Here is a 23,154-nt window from a genome sequence, read left to right as displayed (position 1 = left end):
ACGAATGCAGATAGCACTTTAAAGACAAAAAAAGCCTCGTGAGCCAAATAAAACAAATTTATGACATAAAAATACATTTATTGAGATAACCAAATTAAAAAATTACTCAGGACCACTTGATTTGTTTTAATAAAATAGACATCCCTTTAACTCTAATTTTTTATTCGCAATGGTGGTAAATCCATTATTCATTACCCTAAGAAGTGCTGAATCTCCCATCTAAAATTAAATAGGATCCAAAATTAAAATATTGATATTTATCACATTTCTTTGATCTTGTTGTTTGAGAAAATTAAAAATTGTTTAAGTAGGAATGTTTAAGAAAAAATAAATGCAGTATTAACGAAAAAAATTAAGTCAAAAATAAATATCTATACCTGGTATTGTAAGTTTAGAATAACTTATAATCTAAAGACTAGTAATTATTTTCAGAGATTATTAGTAATTATTATACACAACAAAATGATATAATTCTAACCATTATTACACAACAATTAAGTTAAACATACGCTTAATTTAACGATCTAACAACCACAAATATATGTACTTCTAGTACTTGACAATAATACATAATTTTGAAAAAAATAACGTCTATATCGTAATAATTGCATTTCTCTATATTTCTTAAATGCTATCATGAATTCTTAAATTACTCCTAATGTTAGCAAATCAGCTATTATTAGAAAGGCTAACCTTCAGTATTTAGATTCGAGAACTAAATGATCTTGTATGTCAATAATGATTTGTTTTTTGGTTAATATTGACTCACATAAAAAAAGTCTGAAGGTAAGTTAAAGATTAATAAAATAAGTTAACAGGTTTCTTATGGTAACACACACCTTATAGCTGAAATTACTCAGGAGAAAATACCATTCAAATTGCAAAGGTATATAATTATTTACTTAACTTATTGAAAGCAATTAATAACCTATGTTTTGAAATAAAAAGAATATACTAAAAGAACTTTAAAAAAATTATTACAAATATCATATTGTAGGTAGATAAAAACTGGAATCCGTTTTTGTAAACTTTGGTAACTGTTATCTTAATTCTTCTGTTTTTCGGCCAGCGCGGCTCGTTCTTTTATATCAATATTTGCCAAATTGATAGAAGCTACAATGCCATGTATAACAGAAATGCCGGCCTTGACGACAGCCACCGGCAGGCACATAAACGCTATCAGCTTCCATAAACCGATCCCCAGTACTGTAAAAAAACGATAAGATTATTGCAATAAAGATACAAATGTCATTTAAGAATTATAGGTATACTTTTTTATTTTTGATAACAATTTTAAACTTAATATCGAAAATGTTTAAAACCCAAAAAAAAAAACATTTTTATCACATAAACCAAACACAAATAAAAAAAAAAATAGGAATATGTCTTAAAAAATGCAAATATCTATTATTAACATTTGAGAACATCGTATCTATTTGCATAAATATACTATGTTGTGATGTGGATGTCTAGTAGATAGCAGTATAACATGAAAATCCATTACTTGTAGCAGATACTATCAAAAATAAAACAATAAAAGCACACATTTTATATTTATTATTTACAGTACAAATCTCTCTGATTACAACATAATCGCAAAACCTCCATAACCTTTGCAGGGAAATTTAATTAATGTCTACGCACCCAGTTGGCTTTTGTGTAGTTTTCAATATTTTCATAACAATGATTTCCTTCACTGTATGTGTACAAAATATTGTGCATTAGGATTTGAAACTGTGCCTCAAAAAATGCCTGTGAATTATGTTTTTTCAATCACCCTAACTATTCCACCACTGGCGTTAAAATCCCAAACCTATTCTAAACTATTATTTGCTTCAAGACTTAAATAGGGTAAATATTATTGAGATGAGAAAAAAAAGTCAGATGAGAAAATACTCTGCAGAGAAAATTGATCTATCTATGATTCTCTGTAGCTAAAATAACTGATGGAATTCTTGAGTAAGTAAAGACACTTACCTAGAGGCCCGGTATAAAAGTGCATGACATACAAAGCTGCATAAAAAGCCTCATTGCCTGCACACATACAGAACAAGACCGTTTTGTTAGTGTAATACACATGCATGATTGGGTTCTCCGACATGTCAATGAACTTGTGTGATGTCTTCCCTTGCAGTGTCACAGTGTGGAGGTAAAGCCAATGGCAGGTAACATCGATTGCCATGGATATTTGTAGCCAGAAAGTATATTCAGGGTAGAAGGTGGCCAAAGTCATCATCAGGCATGCCGTGCCTGCACGGTCAGTCAGCTGATCCAACATGCCTCCAAACTTTGTACCTGAAAATGGTGAATAACAAAGACAATGAAATCAACTGAGAAATTTCCTCTCAGTAGAATTAATTGCCCAAAAAACTTGTCATGTTATTTGAAGGCCAAATAAAGTGTTTCTCGAAACTCCCACAGGAAATAGGAAACATTTGAAGTATCAGTAGAACGCACAAACAAAATAAAACATATTTAAAAAAAAAAGATAAGTAGTTAATATGCAAAATTTAAGAAACAAATTATGAAGTACTAATTACTATGTAAGTAGAGAATCCCAAATATGAAGTCTATCTCATTCAGTTTATTGAATTTTGCTTGTGTTTTTATTGCAATGAAATTACAGCATTACCTTAAAATTATATTTTGTGTCTCATTATAGTAGACAGTAAACAATAAAATCTTAAATTATTATGGTATACATTTAGTATACCATTTCAATCATTTCAACTGAACACGAATTGTGTCAAATGTGTAATGTTATTTAAGTTGACCTTAATCTGCATATTAAAATTTGTACCTACTCAAAGTGTTACCAAGACTTGAGTCATTTTAATTTAAAATCAATTGGCAATTCCTGTTGTATTGTTCGAGGCTAATCAAATTAACTGATACCATATAATGTTACAAATGCAGGGGTTATGGCAAGTGGAAAGATAGTTCTGTCTACCCTTCGGGGAAATGTGTGAATTTATGTATAGATACAATATTACTTACTCTGATTAAAATATCTGGCTGCATGTCCATCAAATGCATCTAAAAGCGCAGAAGTAATATAACAAGTACAAGCCAAGATGCAATGCGTCGGCATGTAATAAAAGGAAATTATGGCTAGAATCACTCTTCCGAAGCCTGCAAAGAAGTAAAAGGTAAACTTTAGAAAGGAAAGTGACATTTAAAAGTTTTCTTTTAATATTTACTTACCAATGATATTTGGCACAAATAAGAACACATTTTCTTTAGTTTCCGCCATTGCAATTGATATAGAAAATTACGGATAATATACTTAACGATAGATAACACTTAACACGGTAAGTAAAAAAATATGCGCAAAACAACACAACGCAATTCAATGTGATTTAAAAAATAATTCGCTTCGCAAATCAATACCTATTTCGTTAAAGTTGACTCGACTAGCTGTTAAAACCGAGTGACAGTGACAGATTGACAGTAGGTAGTCGTTTTGATATTTGCCGCTACTAATTCTGAGGTTGCCATATTACTTGTTCACATTCTCTTGCTGATATAATGCAATGAATATGATTGAATTCGTGTGTGAATAGCCTTTATCCATCCATAGATATTCCATTCAATGCTGGATGCTAGTGACATAGGTTTTCTGAGTTATCTGTGGCGTAGAGTAGAGTAGTTTGTGGTTGAAAATGTTAGTCGGAAGCTGTCGAAAATGTTAAATTCAATTTTATTAAATATTAGAACTTTATCCAATTTGGACTTCATTTAGTTAATCATGTCGTATTAATGGCTAGTTTGTGTCTTCTTTTAAGTAAAACGAGGTAGAGAGTGCTTTTGGTGTATAAAAGTCATAAGACTTGGTGTCATCTGACTGCTCTTCCTTCAAGATGGCTCCTCCGCCGGAGTATGATAAGGAACCGAAAGCCCCGGATAAAAATTCACCGACTGTAGCAAATGAAGAAATAAAAGTTCACACTTTAGTTAACGACGTGCCAACGTTTTCCGACCATAAAACTGCAAATTCAACTTCCAACATTGAAGTAGAGGTAAGTTGATCTCTGCATATTTTTTATTTTGACCATTTATGTGGCCGTGAACGATTTGCAAGGACATTTTTATTCAAAAATTACGCGTATGGATTGTATTTAAGTTTAATTACACAATTAATGTAATCATTAGACGCAAAGATTGACATGTTCGTTGCAAGTAGGCGAAGTGTGTGGCGAAATGTATCTAAATGTCAAAATTTAATGCATCGAAACGATGTGTGGACGAAGCCGAAAGTAGGTATGATTGTGCAATTTATTTACGTGTATGTTGTGTAATTATTATATGAAGGTAGCTAGTAAAATCTCAATAGTTCTTATAGCTAAGATACATTATGGCATCAATATCAGTTTGTGAAATGGAACAAAATTATTACAAAGAAATAAGGCATAAGACTTACTGGCATCATGAGCACTAAAAAGTTTGGTCGCTCTAAGCATTGCAGGATAACTTATTATTAAATTGGCTTATTTGAAAATAATGTGTGCTTTTCCACAAGTTACATTCCATAATGTATGAAAAATATATAACAGCTGTAATTGGGATAGAAAAATATACATGTATGCCAGTAGAGTAACTCAGCGGAGTAATTTAAGAATTTTGATAAGACGTTAGTCTTACCTTACCTTTCTTTTTCTCTGAGGTAATGCAAAAATATAGAAAGAGAGAGAAGAAACCATGGTACCAATATATTAGTTGTATGAAGTTGAACCTACTAAAGAACACATCAGGAAATTCTGCCGGTGTGAAAGGGTCCTACTAAACTAGGGTATTGAAAAATTTTGCTTGTGGCCACTCACTCTTGATTAGAGATAATAATGTTAGCCACTATAATGTAGGATTATTTTGGTAGCAAAAATCAGCTAAGTAATCAACTGTAATTATTTTTAAATGGTCATCAAGTTTGGTCATTGGTTTATTGTAAAGACAGACTTCCTTGCGAATGTTTTAGTTAGTTGTTTTCGTACCACATAGTTTACATTGTTTTTTTGCAAATTATGCATTGTATTTTAAGAAATTTTGCCTAAGTAGACTAGTGGTAGATAATCTACAATTAAAAATTTTTCTTTCTCCTTTTTGTTATTAAAAATTTCAAAGTCTTTTATTTGTCTGTAATTTTATATAAGCTGTGTTTTATCTATTGTTTGTGTTTCATTTATGTTAAAATCTTTTAACTGTGTTTTGGACCACAGTCCTTCAATGTTTGCAATAAAATTTATTCTATTCTTATCACTGTATCAAACAAAAAGACAGAATTTTATTTGAATTTATCTTTTAGGTAACACAACTTTCTGGGAGGTTTGTTGGGAAGCTGTGAAAATAAGATCATTTAAATAATTCATAAAAAGTACTTTTTACAATAATACATACATACATATAATCACATCTATATCCATTATGGGGTAAACAGAGCCAACAGTCTTGAAAGACTAAAGGCCAGGGTCAGTTGTATGAACTTTTACAATAATTCAATCCATATTTGGTTACAAGACAGAAAATTCTTGGTACTTGTGGCAGGTTCATCTATCTTTGTTTGCCACTATTGGTTTGGTTACAAAATATGAACATTTCTCATATTTCTTCTTGTCAAATTCCATGTTACTAGTAAATAAGATGTAATATTTAGATTTTAATTTTCATGTTCTTATAGTATGCAAAAATAGTTAACAAAAGAGTGTGCTGACTTTGCATAATGACTTATTTAATTATTCACCATTGCAAGTGATTTAGTTCTTTTATAACTTATGTACTATTTCTGTGCAATAAAAATATTACAAACAATCAAACATGATTACCATCTCGACTTAATCACTATAGGGTAGGCTTAATGTATAGTAATAAAAATGTATAATAATGTGGGGTGTATACAGATACAGTGAAAAGAGAATGGATTCCTCATAATAAAATTATTTTGCTATTAACCATAATTTATTTTAAAAATGAAATTTGAAAACAATATTTCAAGATTGTCATTCTTCCCCTTGGCATCAAATCCTCACCTTTTTGAGAAGAGCCCAAGTTGCACTGGTTAATTGGTTGGCTGCATTGTAGCGGACAATTAGGAGGCTTCTAACGTAACGACACCTCTTTTATCTTATTATGATAACTAGAAGTTATGAGGGAACAGATAAACATCTGTACTGACATACATACATACAGGTCAAAGTCATAACCCTCCTTTTGTTTTGCCATAGTGGGGTAAAAATTGATGAAAAGTGCCTATTCCGTTAGACGCCGCCAAAGAGATAGTGTAGCGGCCGTTCAGCCTCCATGGACAAACAAGACTCTTTGACTTGACAAATTTAGATGACTAAAACCGACTGACAGACTGAAAAAAAGGACAATCGACTTGGACACTAAGAAGACCATAAGACGACAAGACATCTTGAACAGCCGAAATTCTTTTCTATTTTTATTCAGACTAGACCCAAAAGACCCTTGGCCCGTTCAGATGGTTCAATTCTTATGTGCCGGGAACTACACGGCACTAGAAACAAATTGTTTGTTAACTTTATTTAAGCACCCAAAAATGGACCGTACCTAGGGACATAACTTTTTCTTTCAAATTTCAACTATACTGTACACTGGGGCTGCCAAGTGGTCAGCCTTCATTCCTATCAAAAATTTCCTTATTTTAGGTACACATATATGTTGCCTTGCTTGTCATTATTACTTTTGCCCACGATAGGCTATTTGACTGTAATAAAAATATACATTTCTTTTATGTCATCACTCTTAATATTATTTTTTTGGAGCGATTTGTAATAACGCGAGATAAAAATATTGCATTATTTTAACAAAATCCGTCTCAGAAAATTAGGCTCTTTTATGCAGCTGTCACGTGACTAAAAACGAACGTGATTGGCTATTTCTATTATGACGTCAATTATCCATAAACAGACTGTGGATCGTACTGTTCCTTAGTATTCGCTATTATTTTTCAAGATTTTATAAGTGTTTGATCGCTCAGGATTACTCAGATAACATAGGTATTTAATAATGGAAACCAATTTCGCGAAAGCTGACAGTCGAAACCTACCAAAAGACTTTTGGTAGGTCCACTTTTGCCAAAAGTGGACCCAATAATGGTAGGCGTCTTCTTCAAAGACAATCCAGATTTCTATGCTGCCGAACTGAGGAATGTGAAAACATCAATGTAAGTATATCTTGGTAACCACTGATCTTAGATCATGATCTGAAACCACTTCATGCGAATATTCAAATCCATCGGCATAGAAAAAAACGATTTCGTAGGAGATTTTATTGTTGTATTAGTGCATTTAGGCACTGCACAACATTTATAGGAACTCATTTTAAAAATTTTCACACATGACGTGGCACAAGTTAAATAAAACAAGAGAAAATCAAAACTTTTCGAAACACCAACAAGCTTTGTATGATATTTACACGAAATTTACGTCACTGCATGCCAGGGCCGCCATATTGCTAAAAGTCGCGTTTTGGCGGCATATTTGAATATTGCATTTTCTTTTTCGATTTTTTAATAAAATAGCTGTAATAAAGGCAGAAAAGTATTTTTGTAGGGCTCCTTATAAACAAATAAATAGCCTAAGATAGTTTTTAGAACTTTGTCAAATAGCCTATTATGATATAATTCTTTATAGGTCGCACGTATCATTAAGTTTTTTTTTCTTGAGTTCTCCATCAGCAATATAAAAAGCCGGACTTGGACTCCGTAAATTTTGGCCGGCCATGCACTAAAAAGCCTGCTAGAGGGCCGCCTAGCAAACCTACATACGTAGTCTCCAAATAAACTGGCCGTGACATAAGGATGGATAATGGACACCGTTTTTGCTATTTAAAAATTATAAGATGGGCTGCATGGTGAATTCATTCCCTAATAGGGGATTTGCTCTTCTTGACTTCCTGCCAAATCTTCTGGTTCGATATTACTTATCCCCTTTTCTAGTCGGGGCTGGCGATTCACATTATGCCTCGGGTTAGCGACAATAGGTTGCGAAGCGCCACTAACCGCTTGTGGTCGTGCCGTGTAGGTTTACATGATACGTAACGGAAGCCTGCGGTATACATTTGTGCCAGCCGATAGTTGTTGCAGCCATAGAGTATTTATCTAGTAGAAGTGCTGTCTCAGGCTAGGTATGATGTGAGAAATATGGAAATAGCTTAATCTTTGCAAAAGTCGTCTAGATTGATGATAATATGAAAATCGACGGGCTAGTAACCTGTCAATGTTTGAATCTTAATTCCAACATTATGCCATAGAGCTGTATGTAGCCTTTCAGTCTTTTCAAAACTGTGACTTTAGTATTGTGAACTTTTACCTTATTTGAGGGTATAGTATGCTAGCTCGAACTAGAAAAGGCATTTTAGCGGTTTAACGTAGCTGGTAAGTTTCAAAGTGACAAAATGAACAACATGCGTACTCATGACCGCATAATTCGTGTTGACACTGGCCATGCCACTTCTATCTTGTTTTTGTATTCTGTAAATCTGTACTTTACTATTGTCTATACTTGTGCTGTGGTCGACGGCTTCACGGAGCAAGGCCGGCCGCCCGGTCGCCGCTGCGCCCGCGCCGGGCCAGCTCTCACCGCAGACCAAGTATTGCTCAGGATGGCTACAATTCGTGTGACCTATTTAGTCTATGAAGCGTTTTGCTTTGTTTTACAGTTTTGTACAATATTTCTTAGGTCCTACTTGACAGATAAATTGAACTTTGTCTTGACGATACTAAAGTTCTGACATTGAAAGGCAATAAGGTTCAGAGATGTGTGACTTTCCACAGATGGACTAGATATGACATATCGCTTTAGTGATAAGTCCGCTTTTGTACCAGTAGTTTATTTTATGTCTATAAAGTATATGGAAGTATGCAGAGATCGTGGCAAGTGGAAAGATGTAGTCTCGGCCTATCCCTTCGGGAAAAAGGCGTGTTTTATGTATGTATAAAGTATATAGTATAATAAGTATTGTGAGTATATAATGTATAAAGTGTTTTATCTATCTACTAGCAAACCGCCCCGGCTTCGTACGGGTAGCATTATAGATAAATTATAAATGTTACCCTTATCAGAAAACCCTCTTTGAAACATTTCAGACGAGGACAAATTCCGTCCACAGCCAGGCCGAGATTAGCGCATACATACAGACAGAAAAAAGGGGGACTTTTTATAATATGTAGTGATATATTTTCTAAACAATAAAAAATATGATTAGTGTTGAAAATGTATGGTTTCGGTTACAAGAAGTTATTATAGTACGTAAAGAACAATTTTTATGAATCTGTATCTACATCTACAGGTGGGATGCGATGAGTTTGACTGATTTATTTTGGGAGCGTGGCTCATTAGACGCATTACAAATATGTAATTCCCGAAATATCCAGACTATGATACACGTGAGCGAATTGCAGTCCCCTGTCCATCCAGAAATATTAATGTATCTGCAATCGGTCATACTGAATGAAACAGATCTTATTTCTACTAATATTCCAGTGCGAGTCTGGTTGGTAACAGGTAGGCAGGCGACCGTAAACATTCTGCAAAATCTACAGCCTTAAAGCAAAAAGCAGCAAAATGCAATATGGGATAATAGAGTATGAGCCGAGTGAGAATATAGTTATACTTACCAATGTAACCCATAAATGGAAACATTATACTTGATGCAAAATAAATAAGGCAACGTTAATCAGTGTACCTATTGTGCTATTATATATGATAGATGAACGTTTCAAGGCGTTTAATGTACTTTCCCCGTATTAGGCGAAGGAAAGGCTTCTACGACAATTATAGATCGAAAGCCTGTGATATTTAACTGTAATAAAATATTTGGTCGCCATAAGCAATCTTATTTCTTTTTTATTCTTTTTATATTTAATTAAGTAATATTTCTTGCCGTTGTCTCAAAAATATAATTGGCAATAAAACCTAGTAACGTCTATTAGATTAATATAGCAAATTGGTGCACTAGCCCGTCTCAAATATTCAGGTTGTTTCTGAATTTCCAAAGTGGAGCATTTTTGCTGCAGTTTATTCTGCTTTCTAGTTTTAATGTTTTTTTCTTTGACTCAAACACACAAAAATCACGCCTCTTTCCCGTAGGGTTAGGTAGAGCCCACATCTTTTTACTTGCCTCAATCCCTGCATACTTTTTTCGCTTCATCCATATTCATAACTCTCTTCATGCAAGTTCGTCGGTTTCGGGTAGGTACTCTTGACCTAACCTTTTGCTAGAACGTCTCCGATTTGATCAAGGTACGTTCGTCTTAGCCTTCCCACTCCACTTTCTTTAACTTAAACATAAAAATACTAATTAATCATTGCATGCATCCTCTAAATATTCATTAAGTAAGTATAATTTCTTGCCATTGTCTCAAACATAAAATTAGCAATAAAAGTAGTAACGCCTATTATATTAATATCGCAAATTGGTGCACTGGCCGGACTCCAATATTCAGGTTGTGTCTGAGTTTCCAAAGTGGCGCATTTCTGCTGCTTTCGAATTTTAATGTCTTTTATTTAACTTCTCATTTTGGCACCGGTTTCCGTCAGCTAAAGCATCTTATATTTCTTTTCATTCAATTTGTGGGATCACTTCGTTTGTTTGTAAACTCTTTATTGCACACTAGCGGCCCGCCCCGGCTTCGCACGGGTGGACATATTTTTGTGTTTTATATTTTGGAATAAATTTATTTTAAAACAAATTTATGCCTATGTCACTTTTGTAGGTCTATTCTATAGTTTTTGAGTTTATTCCACACAAAAATACAAATCTTTCCTCTTTATTATTAGTGTGGATAAAAAGAAATACATATAACAAATTACAACACAGTTATTGAAATAAGAAGAATAAATACAATGGTGGACTTATCCCAATTGGGATTTCTTCAGTCAACCAAAATTTAAAGGAGAATCTATAATCAAAAAGGCATCGCACATTAAACGCACAGGATGCGTTATAATAATCTATTAATTTCTGAATAATCAATGATTACAATATACTAACTATTTAGGTATCGTTACATTTAACCATCAACCATCGCTATAGTATGGTTTGCCAACCGAGATGCAAATTCATCCGCAAACAAAGAAAAATCCCAGAACGGCATTTATCCATCGATACAAAAGTCTGAGCCCAACAGGTGGTGTCGTTCATCCAAATGTATCTCAAACGGGTGGCTGCAACTCGGAAATGAATTCTCGGGACAAGGGCGCCCCCATCGATCCCGGTCGGCTCCTGCGGCCCGACCCTGACCTGCGGGAGAGCCACGCACCCGGCGGGCCCGCTGAGATTTGTGACGTCAATACTCGATGCCAACGGGACGTGATGATCGGTGCTCATGCCCTAAATAAGGTTACCTTTTGTGCCTCGTCGTTATAGCATCAATGCTCACTTTGTATTTATTTGTGGATTAGGATAAATATAGTTTATGTTTATATTATTAAAACCTTTTTTCAGTCTATCAAACAAAACTTTAAAAAACAATTAAATTATTTATGATTGTTTTATATTTTGTTATATTTTCTTTTATGTGCAATAAAAAGTTTCAAACAAACAATAAAAATGTATGATCGTAATGTAAACGCACGACCTTATGAAAGGATAAAAAAATATCACGGGTGAAATTGCGGGCAATGGCTAGTTTAAAATAAATTAAGCTTGTCGACACTCACAAACAGAACATTAACGGTATTAACATTATTATGAGCTTTGAGAATACACAGTAACAATGAGCCGTTGAATTTCATTACATTCATTATTTCTTAAAATATGCAAATGGATGATGTGTGTGCGACATGTAGATAGAAAGCCTCCATTATATTTACTTTAATGTCCCAGGTTAACTCATTTATCACACTGAGTTAAAGTTGATTTTAAGTTAGTTTAAACCGTCTTAAGTTTATATTAGCACGATAAGTATTTGTGGCAGATGTTTTAGCCTAACTTAAAAGCAATATTTCACCCTCCCATTGCACCATATTTTTATTGTACATTAACATTTAATGTTGTTTGGAATAGGTTGTTTTAAGGCTTATTATTTTTTTGTGACATAATGAAAATATTGGAAGATGAAAGATTTTATTTTTCCTTTTTAAAATTGTTTGTCGTCAAGCATAAATAGGTATTATTTTGCTGATGAGCGTTCCAGTTCACTAAGTACCTTCTAAGAATCTTTGTGACCTAATTTTCCAAAGGTACCAATGCCTTTTCGGTTCTGATTTTTTCGGCTGAAAATAGTAATCCGGTCATCAGTTTCCGCACTCATCAGCGCCTCTCTAATTTTCATGCATGGCTTAATTGGAATTTTAGAAACTCAGTGTTATTTTTAGCAAAACCACAATTCATAAATAGTGCTAACACAAAGAACTCGTCTTATCCCAAAAACGGATAAGAATAGAAGTCAACATGCACATTAATACTAATGAATGTGTATATAATCCAAGCTGGGCTAAGTTCTCTCCTAAGGTTGCGGAGGTCAGATAGACTTCTGACTGCTCCCAGCAAAAGAGAACCTGGCGTTAGCGCCAAGAGTTAAAAATACTCTTATAGGTATAATTTTACAATTCTACCAAAACTATCACCTGTTGAGGTTCCCTTGATACGATGAATATTGACTTTTATAATCCCGAATGGATAAAATGAGCTTATTTGAAATTTCCTGTGTAATATCAATTCAATTGCGCAAATACCCGACTTAATTATGAAGCGCCCATTAATTTACTCAGTTCTCTGGTGCGTCAATGGCGTGGGTGGAGCGTTTCCCCAGCTATATGTCACAGGTTAAACTATTTTTCCCTTTCTACCCTTTGAACTTCAACAGGTCTATTATTTAATTCTATCTTCATATGGCGACGAACCCAACTTCCTATAACATACATATATATAATCACGTCTGTATCCCCTGCGGGGTAGTCGGAGCCAACAGTCTTGAAAATACTACGTTTAGCTGTTTGGCTTAATAATAGAGTTGAGATTTAAATAGCAACAGGTTGCTAAAAGTCCTTCGCCTAAAAGAAGATTCCCAAGTTCCTATAATAAAACGTTAAAAGGGATGTGGACTATTTTTGGGAAAGTGTTTAAAACCACGCATAAGTACCAAATATAACCCAAACTATTTATTATTATTTTTTTATTTCAAGTAATTCCTTTAAAATATTGTATTTAAAATTCCATTTAACATATCGCGCCAAAACGCGGATACCTGTCAAACGGCCGCTGTGATGTCACGCGTTACAAAATATTGTCGAAGTTGTATGTAATGAATAGTTATTTCGTAGTTGTGTGATAATAATATTAATTCAAAATTTTATAAATATTGTGCGGTGCCGCAGTGTAAAAGTACAACTATTAAAACACCTGAAAAACTGTTTATTCACGTTCCACGTACAAAAACGATGCGGAAAAAGTGGCTTCAATTAGCCCGTCGGGATCCGGCACTTGTATCTACACAAAGTAAAATGTATTTCTGTGAGGATGATTTTGATGTAAGTTTGATAATATTTGTTATATTTTCTTGTATTAAAATAATTTTTCCCTTCAAGTATTCAAAGACGAAAACTCGAATTTTTAGGTTAGAAATAAAGTAAACAATGTTTCGTTCTTTCATTATAGTTGGCCAATGATAAGGCAAAATCATATTATTTCATTTTTTCCTTATAATTTACCTTTTCGAGTTTAAAAATACCTACTATTACTATAATACACATTATTATAGTAATAGTAGGTATTTTTAAACTCGAAAAGGTAAATTATAAGGTAAAAATGAAATAATATGATTTTGCCTTATCTTGAGAACATTACTTACATGGATGTCTTCACATTTTATAAATTCAGCAAAGCAGAAGTTACTATTCGTTGCGAAGAAATTTTTTTTTTTTATATACGTGACAAATTACACTGATTGAGTTAGCCTCGAAGTAAGTTCGAAACTTGTGTTACGAGATACCAACTCAACGATACTATATTTTATAATAAATACTTATATAGATAAACATCCAAGACCCAGGACAATCAGAAAAAGTTCTTTTCTCATCACGCCCTGGCCGGGATTCGAACCCGGGACCTCCGGTGTCACAGACAAGCGTACTACCGCTGAGCCACAGAGGCCGTCTAAAATTAGCCACCGTAAAGCAATCAATTCTTGGCAAATTTAAACTATCTGCCTTAACATATCCACTTTCCATTATGGGAAAACCTTTAAAAATTTATTCACAAAGGTAATCGGACGGAAATCACGGTAATAATATGATCCAAATATCAACAAACACCATAATACTTGACAGCGAAAATTCTTGTATTGCAACGCGTGACGTCACGCATTCTGATTGGTGTTCATTGTGACGTGACTTTAGGGTGAAATATTTAATTACATTTTATTAAATAAAGAAATAATTCCTTGATTATTGAGGAAAATATTGTGTTTTTTATTATTTTTACTATAGAAACTACCTTTTAGTGGTAAAATTTTATACTTATTTGAGTACAGTCCACATCCCTATTATTATTGGAAAAGTGGTAAAAGCCGACCCTTATTAACAACTTGCTTTTAGATTATTTCATTTTGTAAAACCCCAGCAACAATATAATAATCAATATACATTTATAAAAGATCGCACAGGTAACTGTTGGCAATTATTCATTTGGGATGGTTCCGGTTGGAATATTACCTGAAAAGTGGGATACCTGCGACACAATGTTCCGTGTTAAACACTCAAGTGCATTGTTAAGGTTTACCTGCCCTTAATTACATTTCAACCTAGCTATCCATAAACCCAAATTGTATTACGTTACATACATAAATACATATAATTACGTCCATATCCCTTGCGGCGTAGACAGAACCAACAGTCTTAAAATTACTAACTACTTAGATCCCGTTCAGCTGTTTGGATTAAGACTTAACTGAGATTCAAATAGCGACAGGTCTTTTCCTTAGTCGGCTTTAACGTTATCCATGCGAAAGATATGGAGTGGTCTTATCCTAAAGTTTTGGGAACCACACGTCTTTTTTAATATTGTTCACCAATATTTATTATTTTTAATATTCCAGTCCACCAATGTTTTTAAATATTCCAGAATTGAAGATAATCCTCTTAGCCTCTTCCTTACCAGTAGACACTGTTTATTGTCATCAACTTTCAAACAACTAATAATTAAAGCTTAAAACTAAGATTCTTCGTATAATTTACGTTTCGCGGAGACAGTGTGTCTCGTTTTCGTCAGCGTTTTGGCATGTGGCCACGGAGTCGAGCGGTCGTCGCAACCTAGAGACCCACGTTGGCTCTATCGACAGAACATTCAGAAAGTTCTTCTTTCTTCTACATACCTGCCAAGCACTGAGACTATATTTAGTACTACGTGTTGCCCGCGACTACGTTCGACTTAACGTTCTGAATAATAAACAGCTGCGGCACGGGGCTTCGCTACCGTGGGAATTTCGGGATACAAAGTATAATATACCCGTGTACATATGAAATTTCATCAAAACCGTTCAGTAGATATAGCGTAAAATAATAGCAAACACAACGAGCCGTGTAGTTTCCAGCACTTAAGAATAGGACCACGCCATCTCTTTCCCATGAATGTCGTATATAAATAAATAATAAATAATTAAGTCATTCAGCTGAACGTGGCCTTGCAGTATTTTTGAATTGTGGGCTTTGTCTATCCCGTAAAGAATAAAGACGTGACTATATGTATTTATGTAAGATTATTGCACGCGGTTCTAGATATTGTGTAGTCTTGTCGTCTAGTCGTTGTGAGTGGTATGGCGATACGTGTTCTTATCTCGAACTAATTACACGCCGTTTACTATGCAACTGTAAATAGGCTACGACAGTCTCAATGAGGTCGGCTGACGTAGCCTGCCACCAGGAAAGAATTCGTCGTTTTTCATCGATATAATTAGAATTTACATATTATTAAAATTCGTTATAATCTTTGAGAAAGCTCTAGAGATGCATTGTAGTTGTTGTTAGGGGAATATTTGCGATATTTTTCGATCATATCAATGTTATCCAGATTTTAAGTATTTTTTCACTTAAGATTCTCATTGAAATATTAATGAAACAATAGAATCAAAATAAAGTCGAAACGTAGTAGCGTACAGGTACTCGTAGGACAGAACAGCTGATTTTATACGATTTGTCCTACTAAAAAAAAAATAAACGAATATTTTTCTCCGTTTAGTCCTTCCTATTAATAGAACGACAGAACATTACGGACAGAATCATCTTATAGGATCTATTGTAGAGGTAGGGCCAAAACTAATTTGACAGCTGAGAGACTAAGCAAAAATGTTAATGATTGGCTACGAATCTTTATTGTTGCGAGATATATTAATTGCTGTACAATATACAGATGGATTCGGTAAGAACGCGGAACGTACTGAATATCTTAAATAGTTTAGGATGAATAAAGGCATTATTAATCAATTGTGTAGATATCAAAGGCGTGGTGACTTGTTACAGTCGATTGGATGCTGAAACGTAAAGTCAAGGCGAATAGTTAGCACGGCACTGGGTCGCGGACGGCGTACCAAGTCAAGGTGAATTGTGCTTGGTCCAAGACTTGCTCACGCTAAGATTGATTCATCTATGATAATAGGCCACGATATTTTCAAGTAACTGGATCTTGGACCTATGCCCAAGACCCTATGGTCTTTGCTAGGTGCATTGGCCACTTTAAGGATAGTTTAACTCCGGCACGGCACTTTTTGACCGTTCTCGGTTAATTCTGTCCGGTAAATATAGACTGAAAATCTAATGAAGATACAAAGAAAGAATGGATGAAAATACTTATTTTAATTTCATTCCCATAAAACGGCGAAGAAATTTTCCAAAGTAATTTTTTTTCCTCTCATGTTTAATGATTCCCTTTGTTTAACTTCGTTTACTCTTTATATTTGTCAAAACTTAAACTTTTGACTATCACAACAACATTCACATTTTGAATATACTTACCTGAGTATTTTTACAGCGATCCTACTCATTCGCCTCTAGGAGTTCAATACGTATTATATTATTTGTACACGACTACTTACCCTGATTCAGCAAAAACTCGAAAGGCTGAAGTTATGAATTATTAAGACCGGACCGCAGCGCAGCTCAATGATACCGGTTGCTATGCTAGGGATGTTTTCGGGGAAACAATAATTTAGAGGCAATAAAAATATATTTTTTATATTTAGGTTTAAGTATGTATAGCAGCAGTTTATATTGTTAGGCTTTTCGACCTCAAATAGGGAAAGGCAATCTCAATTATATAACTCTGTGAGGAGAGAAAACTTTTTCTATTTCGAAAATTTATAGGTTTGCATTGCTATTTTGTGTGGTAGCGAACGTGTATAGCTGAACGTGGCCCATCCGTCTTTACAAGACTGTTGGCTCTGTCTACCCCGCAAGGGATTTCGACGTGACCATATGTATGTATGTATGTAGATGAAAGTATTAAGTAGCTTGTTTGCATCAAGGTAACATTCACCAGTGCACAGAATTATTGCCATTTTAGGTTAGGTGCGCGGTTTACGTGAAATCTACTTAACAAGGTCGGTGGTTTGCGTCTGTTTGTGATTATTAGCTAGGCAAACAGATAAACATCGGCTCAGTTACCTTACCAGAGATGTTAGTCAAGCTTTTCCTTAAGGAGTGGATCCTAGTCCTTTACAACTATTCATTTGTACTAGCTGTTAGCTCACGACGTCGTTCGCACTTTAATCTCTATACATTTTAACTTTTTATGGTATCCTAATGTTTAAGCGATATTATCGCAAGGTTCAGATTACTTACTTAGTTAACACTAGGTTTTGTTTTATTTCGTACAAATTATCACTAACATTTTTTAATGATTACGAGAATCTCTTCCTAAGGTCTTTTACACTTAACGGTTTTAACACACCCAAGTCCCGTGTTCATTTCACATCCCTCACTCTCCCAAAATTGCACAAACGAACTATCGGTTCAATCATCTTGAATTAGTAAGTACTATTGATAACATTTAAGCGGGATTTCGAAAGGGAATGGGATGTACTGATCAGGTCTTTTCCTTGCGGTGCATAGCCGAAAAGTTTTTGGCCAAGAGTCAAAAAGTCTATTGCACATTCGTAGATCTGGAAAAGGCCTATGACAGAGTTGAGAGGAATGAATTGTGGTCAGCACTTTCTATGCATGGGGTGAGCAGTCTCTTAATACGAGCACTGAAATCCTTATATGAGGATTCGAGTGCTTGTGTCAGGATAAACGGAGCGCACACTGAGTGGTTTAAGATTGAGAAAGGCGTTAGGCAAGGATGTGTTGCGTCACCGTGGCTGTTCAACCTATTTATGGATAGCTGCTTGACAGATTTGAAAGAGTCTAAAAGTGGATTAAGGATGAATGAGTTACTCGTCAAATGTCTGCTCTATGCCGACGATCAGGTTATACTGGCGTCATCAGCGGAGGAGTTACAGGAGATGGTAAACTGTATGCATGAAGCTTTAAAAGAGAAAGGAATGAAAGTGAACGTAAGTAAAACTAAAACACTGGTTTTTGAAATGGAGAAAGAAATGACAGCATGTAATATTTTGATTGGAGGAGAAAGAGTGGAGCAAGTGAAAGAGTTTGTATATCTAGGATCAAAGTTTACATCAGATGGCAAGTATGATAGTGATATTGAAAGGAGAGTGAACGCGGGGAACATGGTGAATGGAGCTTTGCATGCCTTTATGAGCAGTCAGAAACTATCCAAAAAGGCTCGACTGGCTGTGCACAGGGGCGTGTTGGTCCCGACATTAATGTATGGGAGTGAAAGTTGGGTATGGCAAAAGAAGCATGAAAGCAGAATAAATGCAGTGGAAATGAGAGCGTTAAGGAGTATGATGGGTGTGAAATTGAGTGACAGGATAAGGAACAGCGTGATAAGGGAATGTTGTGATGTGAAAGAAGATGTAGTTACAGGAATAGAAAAGGGTATGTTAAGATGGTTCGGTCATGTGGAGAGGATGAATGAAAGCAGGTTGACTAAGCAGATATACAAGGAGAGTGTGGAGGGAAGGGTCGGAGTGGGAAGACCTAGACGAACGTATCTTGATCAAATTAAGGACGTCCTGGTAAAGGGTCAGGTCAAAAGTACCCGAAACCGCCGAGCTTGTATGAAGAGAGTTATGAATGTGGACGAAGCGAAAGAAGTATGCAGAGATCGTGGCAAGTGGAAAGAGGTAGTCTCTGCCTACCCCTCCGGGAAAGAGGCGTGATTTTATGTATGTATGTATGTATGTATAACATTTACTGATAACCTCATTAAGATATGGTCATATACATACATAGTGTCCTAGCTGTGCCGTGTGATTCCCGGCACTTAACAATAGGACCACTGTATCTCTATTCCATAGATGTCGTTAAAAGCGTCCAAGGGAATAAATATGTAAGAAAATTTTTGACCCTGATCCAATATGAGTCAAATGTAGGAATGTGGCCCTGAAGCACTATGGTGGAGGGTGGTGCACTGAACTGAATTAAGTTCCCCTGGTGGTGTAAGGTTGGAACTTAACTCGTCTTATTTATATTTCGAACACAGTGAGGTTTGTCGCCGGACCTTTCGTTGCAAATGTCGTCGGTCAATGATAAAAGTTCTGTTATGAACTTTCTAACCTTGACATTATTATGTTTCGCACTGATACGTATGTGTTGATATGGGCTACTTACTCCCTTTTCGTGCATTGGTCATAGCATGCGTCAATATGTTCGATTATTCAAGCTAGGTGGTTGTATCAAACGACCTTAAAATTTATTGACGCGCGCCTAAATTTGTAAGCGGCGGAAAATAATGCGGCTCTGTTATTAGGTTTTCTAATTAGCACTATTTTGTACAAACAGTAGCGAGTTCATTTGGATAATGAAACCCTGAACAGTTCGTGTTCATCAAGAAAATTGCACTGCTTACTGCGTTTTAATGTTATTAGGATATATATGCTCTATTCTATTAGGGCTCTGCTTGTATGATCGCAAATTAAGAGAGGTAATTTCTTGTTACAGAATAACAAACACGTGGAAAGCCTGGACGACGGACAACTGCGTGCACTCCTAGATGAAGCTATACAATATAAATGTCCTAAGGATCGCGAGGGTAAAAGCAGCCTCTTCAAGGTATGAAATGTAATTTACTCTAATGATACACAAAGTACTTACAAAATGTACGTCGTTTTTAATTACACCTTAATTACAACAAACGCATTTAGTGCTCTTAATTGTTAAAAATACTTAGGGTGGTGTTTTATTAAATGGCGACTCATTTGACAGGTTTTTTTCATTACTAATGATGTATTTAGGCATTTCATACAGGGAAAGTTTCCAATGATGATGTAGATTGTCATTTCTGGAGAATTAAGTTTAATAATAACAAAATCAGAAAATCTTATCAAAGAATAACAAGTAAATGGTGTTCGTTTGCGGAGTTTTAAATAAACACTGGAAGCTGGGAAGAGAGTGCCTAACTAAGAAGAATGGGTGAATTTCACATCCCATTTGATGCAGTGAGTTCGAAAATATATCGAGAGCTTCCATGCTGTTCTGGTACTTACTTTAAGCCAGATACTTTTCTTCGTGTGCAGATTGTAAAAGTCAGTCAAGGGAAAAGCGAATAAACAAGGGATTCGTTTTGCCTGCCTGCCTCTATTTGAATATGAATTCCACCATTAAGCGTTACAGCTAAACGTGGCCTTTCAATATTATCAAGACTGCTGACTCCGTCTACCCCGATAGGGATAAAGACGTCGTTAATTGTATGTTTTTATGTATTATATTGGGAACAGTGAAGTATAAGCGTATGGAATGTTAATAGGTAGATTAGAAATATGCAGTTAGCTTATTGTTATGACACACATTACCCATTTAATGATTTGTTTTTACTCCATTTGAGACTAATTAATTATTAACCGGCGAAAGAAATTGTCAGTAAATTGATGTTGAAAGCTAATTTTAGCTAAATATATTGTATCTTCTACATTTATATAAATAACTATGTATATACCGGTCAAATTACACAGATTGAACTATTTTATAATTAATACATATATAATTATACATCCAAGACTAAGGTCAATCAGAATAAGTTCATTTTTGCATTATGTCCTGACCGGGATTCGAACCCTGGACCTTACATGAGCACTGTGAGCCACAGAGGCCGATGACGCCGATTATTAATTATTAGAAGGGAGAAATTGTTAGCAAATTAATTTTGTCAGGAACTCCTGGAGGAGGTGGAACACCAAGACGAGGTGAGCGAAGCGGCTTCCCGCGGGTTTATAGCCCGCGGCGGGCCGCACGCCAACTCTCTGCAAGACCTCATGGCCGCTTTGAAAGTGGAGTCGACCTCGAGGCCGGTGCGCCACCAACCCCCTCCGCACTCGCAGACCTCCGTCTCTGCTCGAGCTATCCACGGTGGCAGCTTGCCCTCAGGAGTAGACACATGTGAGAGCAGCTGTATTAATTTAAAAAAATTCGTTGGCATGTTGTATTTTAGCCATACAATTACCACGTGAGAAACTTATTTTTAAAGAGCATTCGTTGTAAAGTGCCCGAAACCGCCGAGCTTGCATGAGGAGAGTTATGAATGTGGATGAAGCAAAGGAAGTATGCAGGGATCGTGGCAAGTGGAAAGAGGTAGTCTCTGCCTACCCCTCCGGGAAAGAGGCGTGAGTTTATGTATGTATGTATGTTCGTTGTAAAGATGGTATGAATGGACACCAATAAACAACTCTTTTTAGGGTGCCATCTAGATACGATTGTTTTGTTTTTATTGTTAGCAGCTATACAGGTATAGATTGTAGACAGGATTGTAAAATTTGAACAATTGCATAAATAAAAATCGAGTACCTGCTCTTATCACTACCACCAAGATTATTATGAAGCAGGTAATTAGGTAAATGACTCAAATAAGGGGACGACTCCTTAAAATGCCTGCATCGGTGTCAATTTCATCAGTCTAGCTCCTGCTAAGCTCTGGTACAGTTCAGTTCTCAAGAATCTCCTGGAAGTTTCCAAGTGCATTTTCTGAGTTCTATTCCACCGTATCGTCATGGCAAGTAAGTATCTTTCAAGTACATACTTATAACGTCTCAGCGATGAACGGTTTGCGAATTACTATTGCTTTATATTATCGTCCACGTGGTTAGCATATATATAACTCAGTATTTTTCTAATCTTGTTCCTGTATTATTAAATGTTAACTAGCTTTTGTCCGCGGCTTTGACCGCGTAATCGTTAGAAATTTTACATATTTTATGGTATAGTTTAAAACCTAGTTTATCGTTGTATTCCATTCTAAATTGTTATAATAATGCGAAGTTCCCAGAAAAAAGAAGCCTATGTTTGGTTTATCTAGACATTTGTGAGCCCCGGTTTACATAGCTACGCCAATTGCACTAAAATTCGCATACATTCAAATTATAAAATTAAATTGGATTTCTTTTCTTTTCCAAAATGTCATCAGTATAGAAAGTAAAGTAAAGCTTAACAGACAGACAGTTATAATATTAAGTATAGAATACAGATTAATGTATGATTTATGATTTAGCTTCTGTGAACATAATGCCTGGATAAACAAATAAAATAGTCGTAGAATATTTGTCTAATTTATCATTATCAGACCACGCCGTCTGTGTGGTCAATCGTAAGTGTTTACTATCTTTGTTTCACGACACAATCTTATCAATTGATCGACTTTTGATTGCTATTCCGTCCGATACCTTAGTTTTATTGGTATTGTTATGAACAGCGAACTCGTGTTTATTGATTATTATAAAATTTAAAAATACTATTTGTAAAGGCAATGTGAGACTTAATGTTAAAACCATTATCTTACGGGCAACCTTTTGCTCGAACAAGAAATTAAGTGGGTGTAAAATGTGTATTTTGTTAGGAAAAGTAGCGATCGTCTAATTTTTTGGTGTTTTTCCGCGCTTGAGGGAGAATTGAAGTAAATGTAGCAGGTGGGTTTCATCGCTGCTATAAAACCAAGTTATTCACATGATTTTCAAGGGGATAACTTATGTAATATACGATACCCCGGGAATTTATCATTTATGATCATGTAGCCATCTAAAGTGTGGAGTTATCACACAACTATTTTATGTAGTTAAAATGTAATGCTAAGAGTTTACTGTCTTGCTTATTTCCG

At 35.2% G+C, this 23,154-nt stretch overlaps 2 protein-coding genes across 6 annotated transcripts in view; one reads left to right on the top strand and one right to left on the bottom strand.

The window, feature by feature from the left end:
* Positions 1-69: 69 nt before the first annotated feature.
* Positions 70-3,436, bottom strand: LOC106140442 (CDP-diacylglycerol--inositol 3-phosphatidyltransferase). Its single transcript, XM_013342032.2, has 4 exons — positions 3,205-3,436; positions 2,998-3,132; positions 1,978-2,295; positions 70-1,206 (listed from the first exon to the last, which is right to left on the bottom strand). The coding sequence occupies exons 1-4, from the start codon at positions 3,251-3,253 to the stop codon at positions 1,046-1,048; spliced, it is 663 nt and encodes a 220-aa protein (XP_013197486.1). The 5' UTR covers positions 3,254-3,436; the 3' UTR covers positions 70-1,045.
* A 173-nt stretch (positions 3,437-3,609) lies between these two features.
* The window catches only part of LOC106141972 (uncharacterized), a 28,040-nt gene continuing 8,495 nt past the window's right edge, over positions 3,610-23,154 (top strand). For all 5 annotated transcript variants that reach the window (XM_060950671.1, XM_060950674.1, XM_060950672.1 and 2 more), the window contains exons 1-3: positions 3,610-4,019; positions 20,013-20,123; positions 21,221-21,446. In XM_060950671.1, the coding sequence (XP_060806654.1) occupies positions 3,861-4,019; positions 20,013-20,123; positions 21,221-21,446 (496 nt within the window). In that variant the 5' untranslated portion in view covers positions 3,610-3,860. The remainder of the gene's footprint in view (positions 4,020-20,012; positions 20,124-21,220; positions 21,447-23,154) is intronic.

This window comes from Amyelois transitella, chromosome 22, assembly GCF_032362555.1.
Source record: "Amyelois transitella isolate CPQ chromosome 22, ilAmyTran1.1, whole genome shotgun sequence".
NCBI classification, from domain to species: domain Eukaryota; kingdom Metazoa; phylum Arthropoda; class Insecta; order Lepidoptera; family Pyralidae; genus Amyelois; species Amyelois transitella.
This window is presented reverse-complemented; position numbering and strand designations above follow the sequence as displayed.

What these genes read in the sequence shown, in the direction of transcription:
- LOC106140442 (XM_013342032.2), bottom strand. Translation starts at nt 3,253, where the DNA reads ATGGCGGAAACTAAAGAAAATGTGTTCTTATTTGTGCCAAATATCATT. An exon ending in AGCCAGATATTTTAATCAGA is followed by an intron (nt 2,296 to 2,997) that starts GTAAGTAATATT and finishes CACCATTTTCAG; the next exon opens with GTACAAAGTTTGGAGGCATG. An exon ending in CTTTTATACCGGGCCTCTAG is followed by an intron (nt 1,207 to 1,977) that starts GTAAGTGTCTTT and finishes GTTTTTTTACAG; the next exon opens with TACTGGGGATCGGTTTATGG.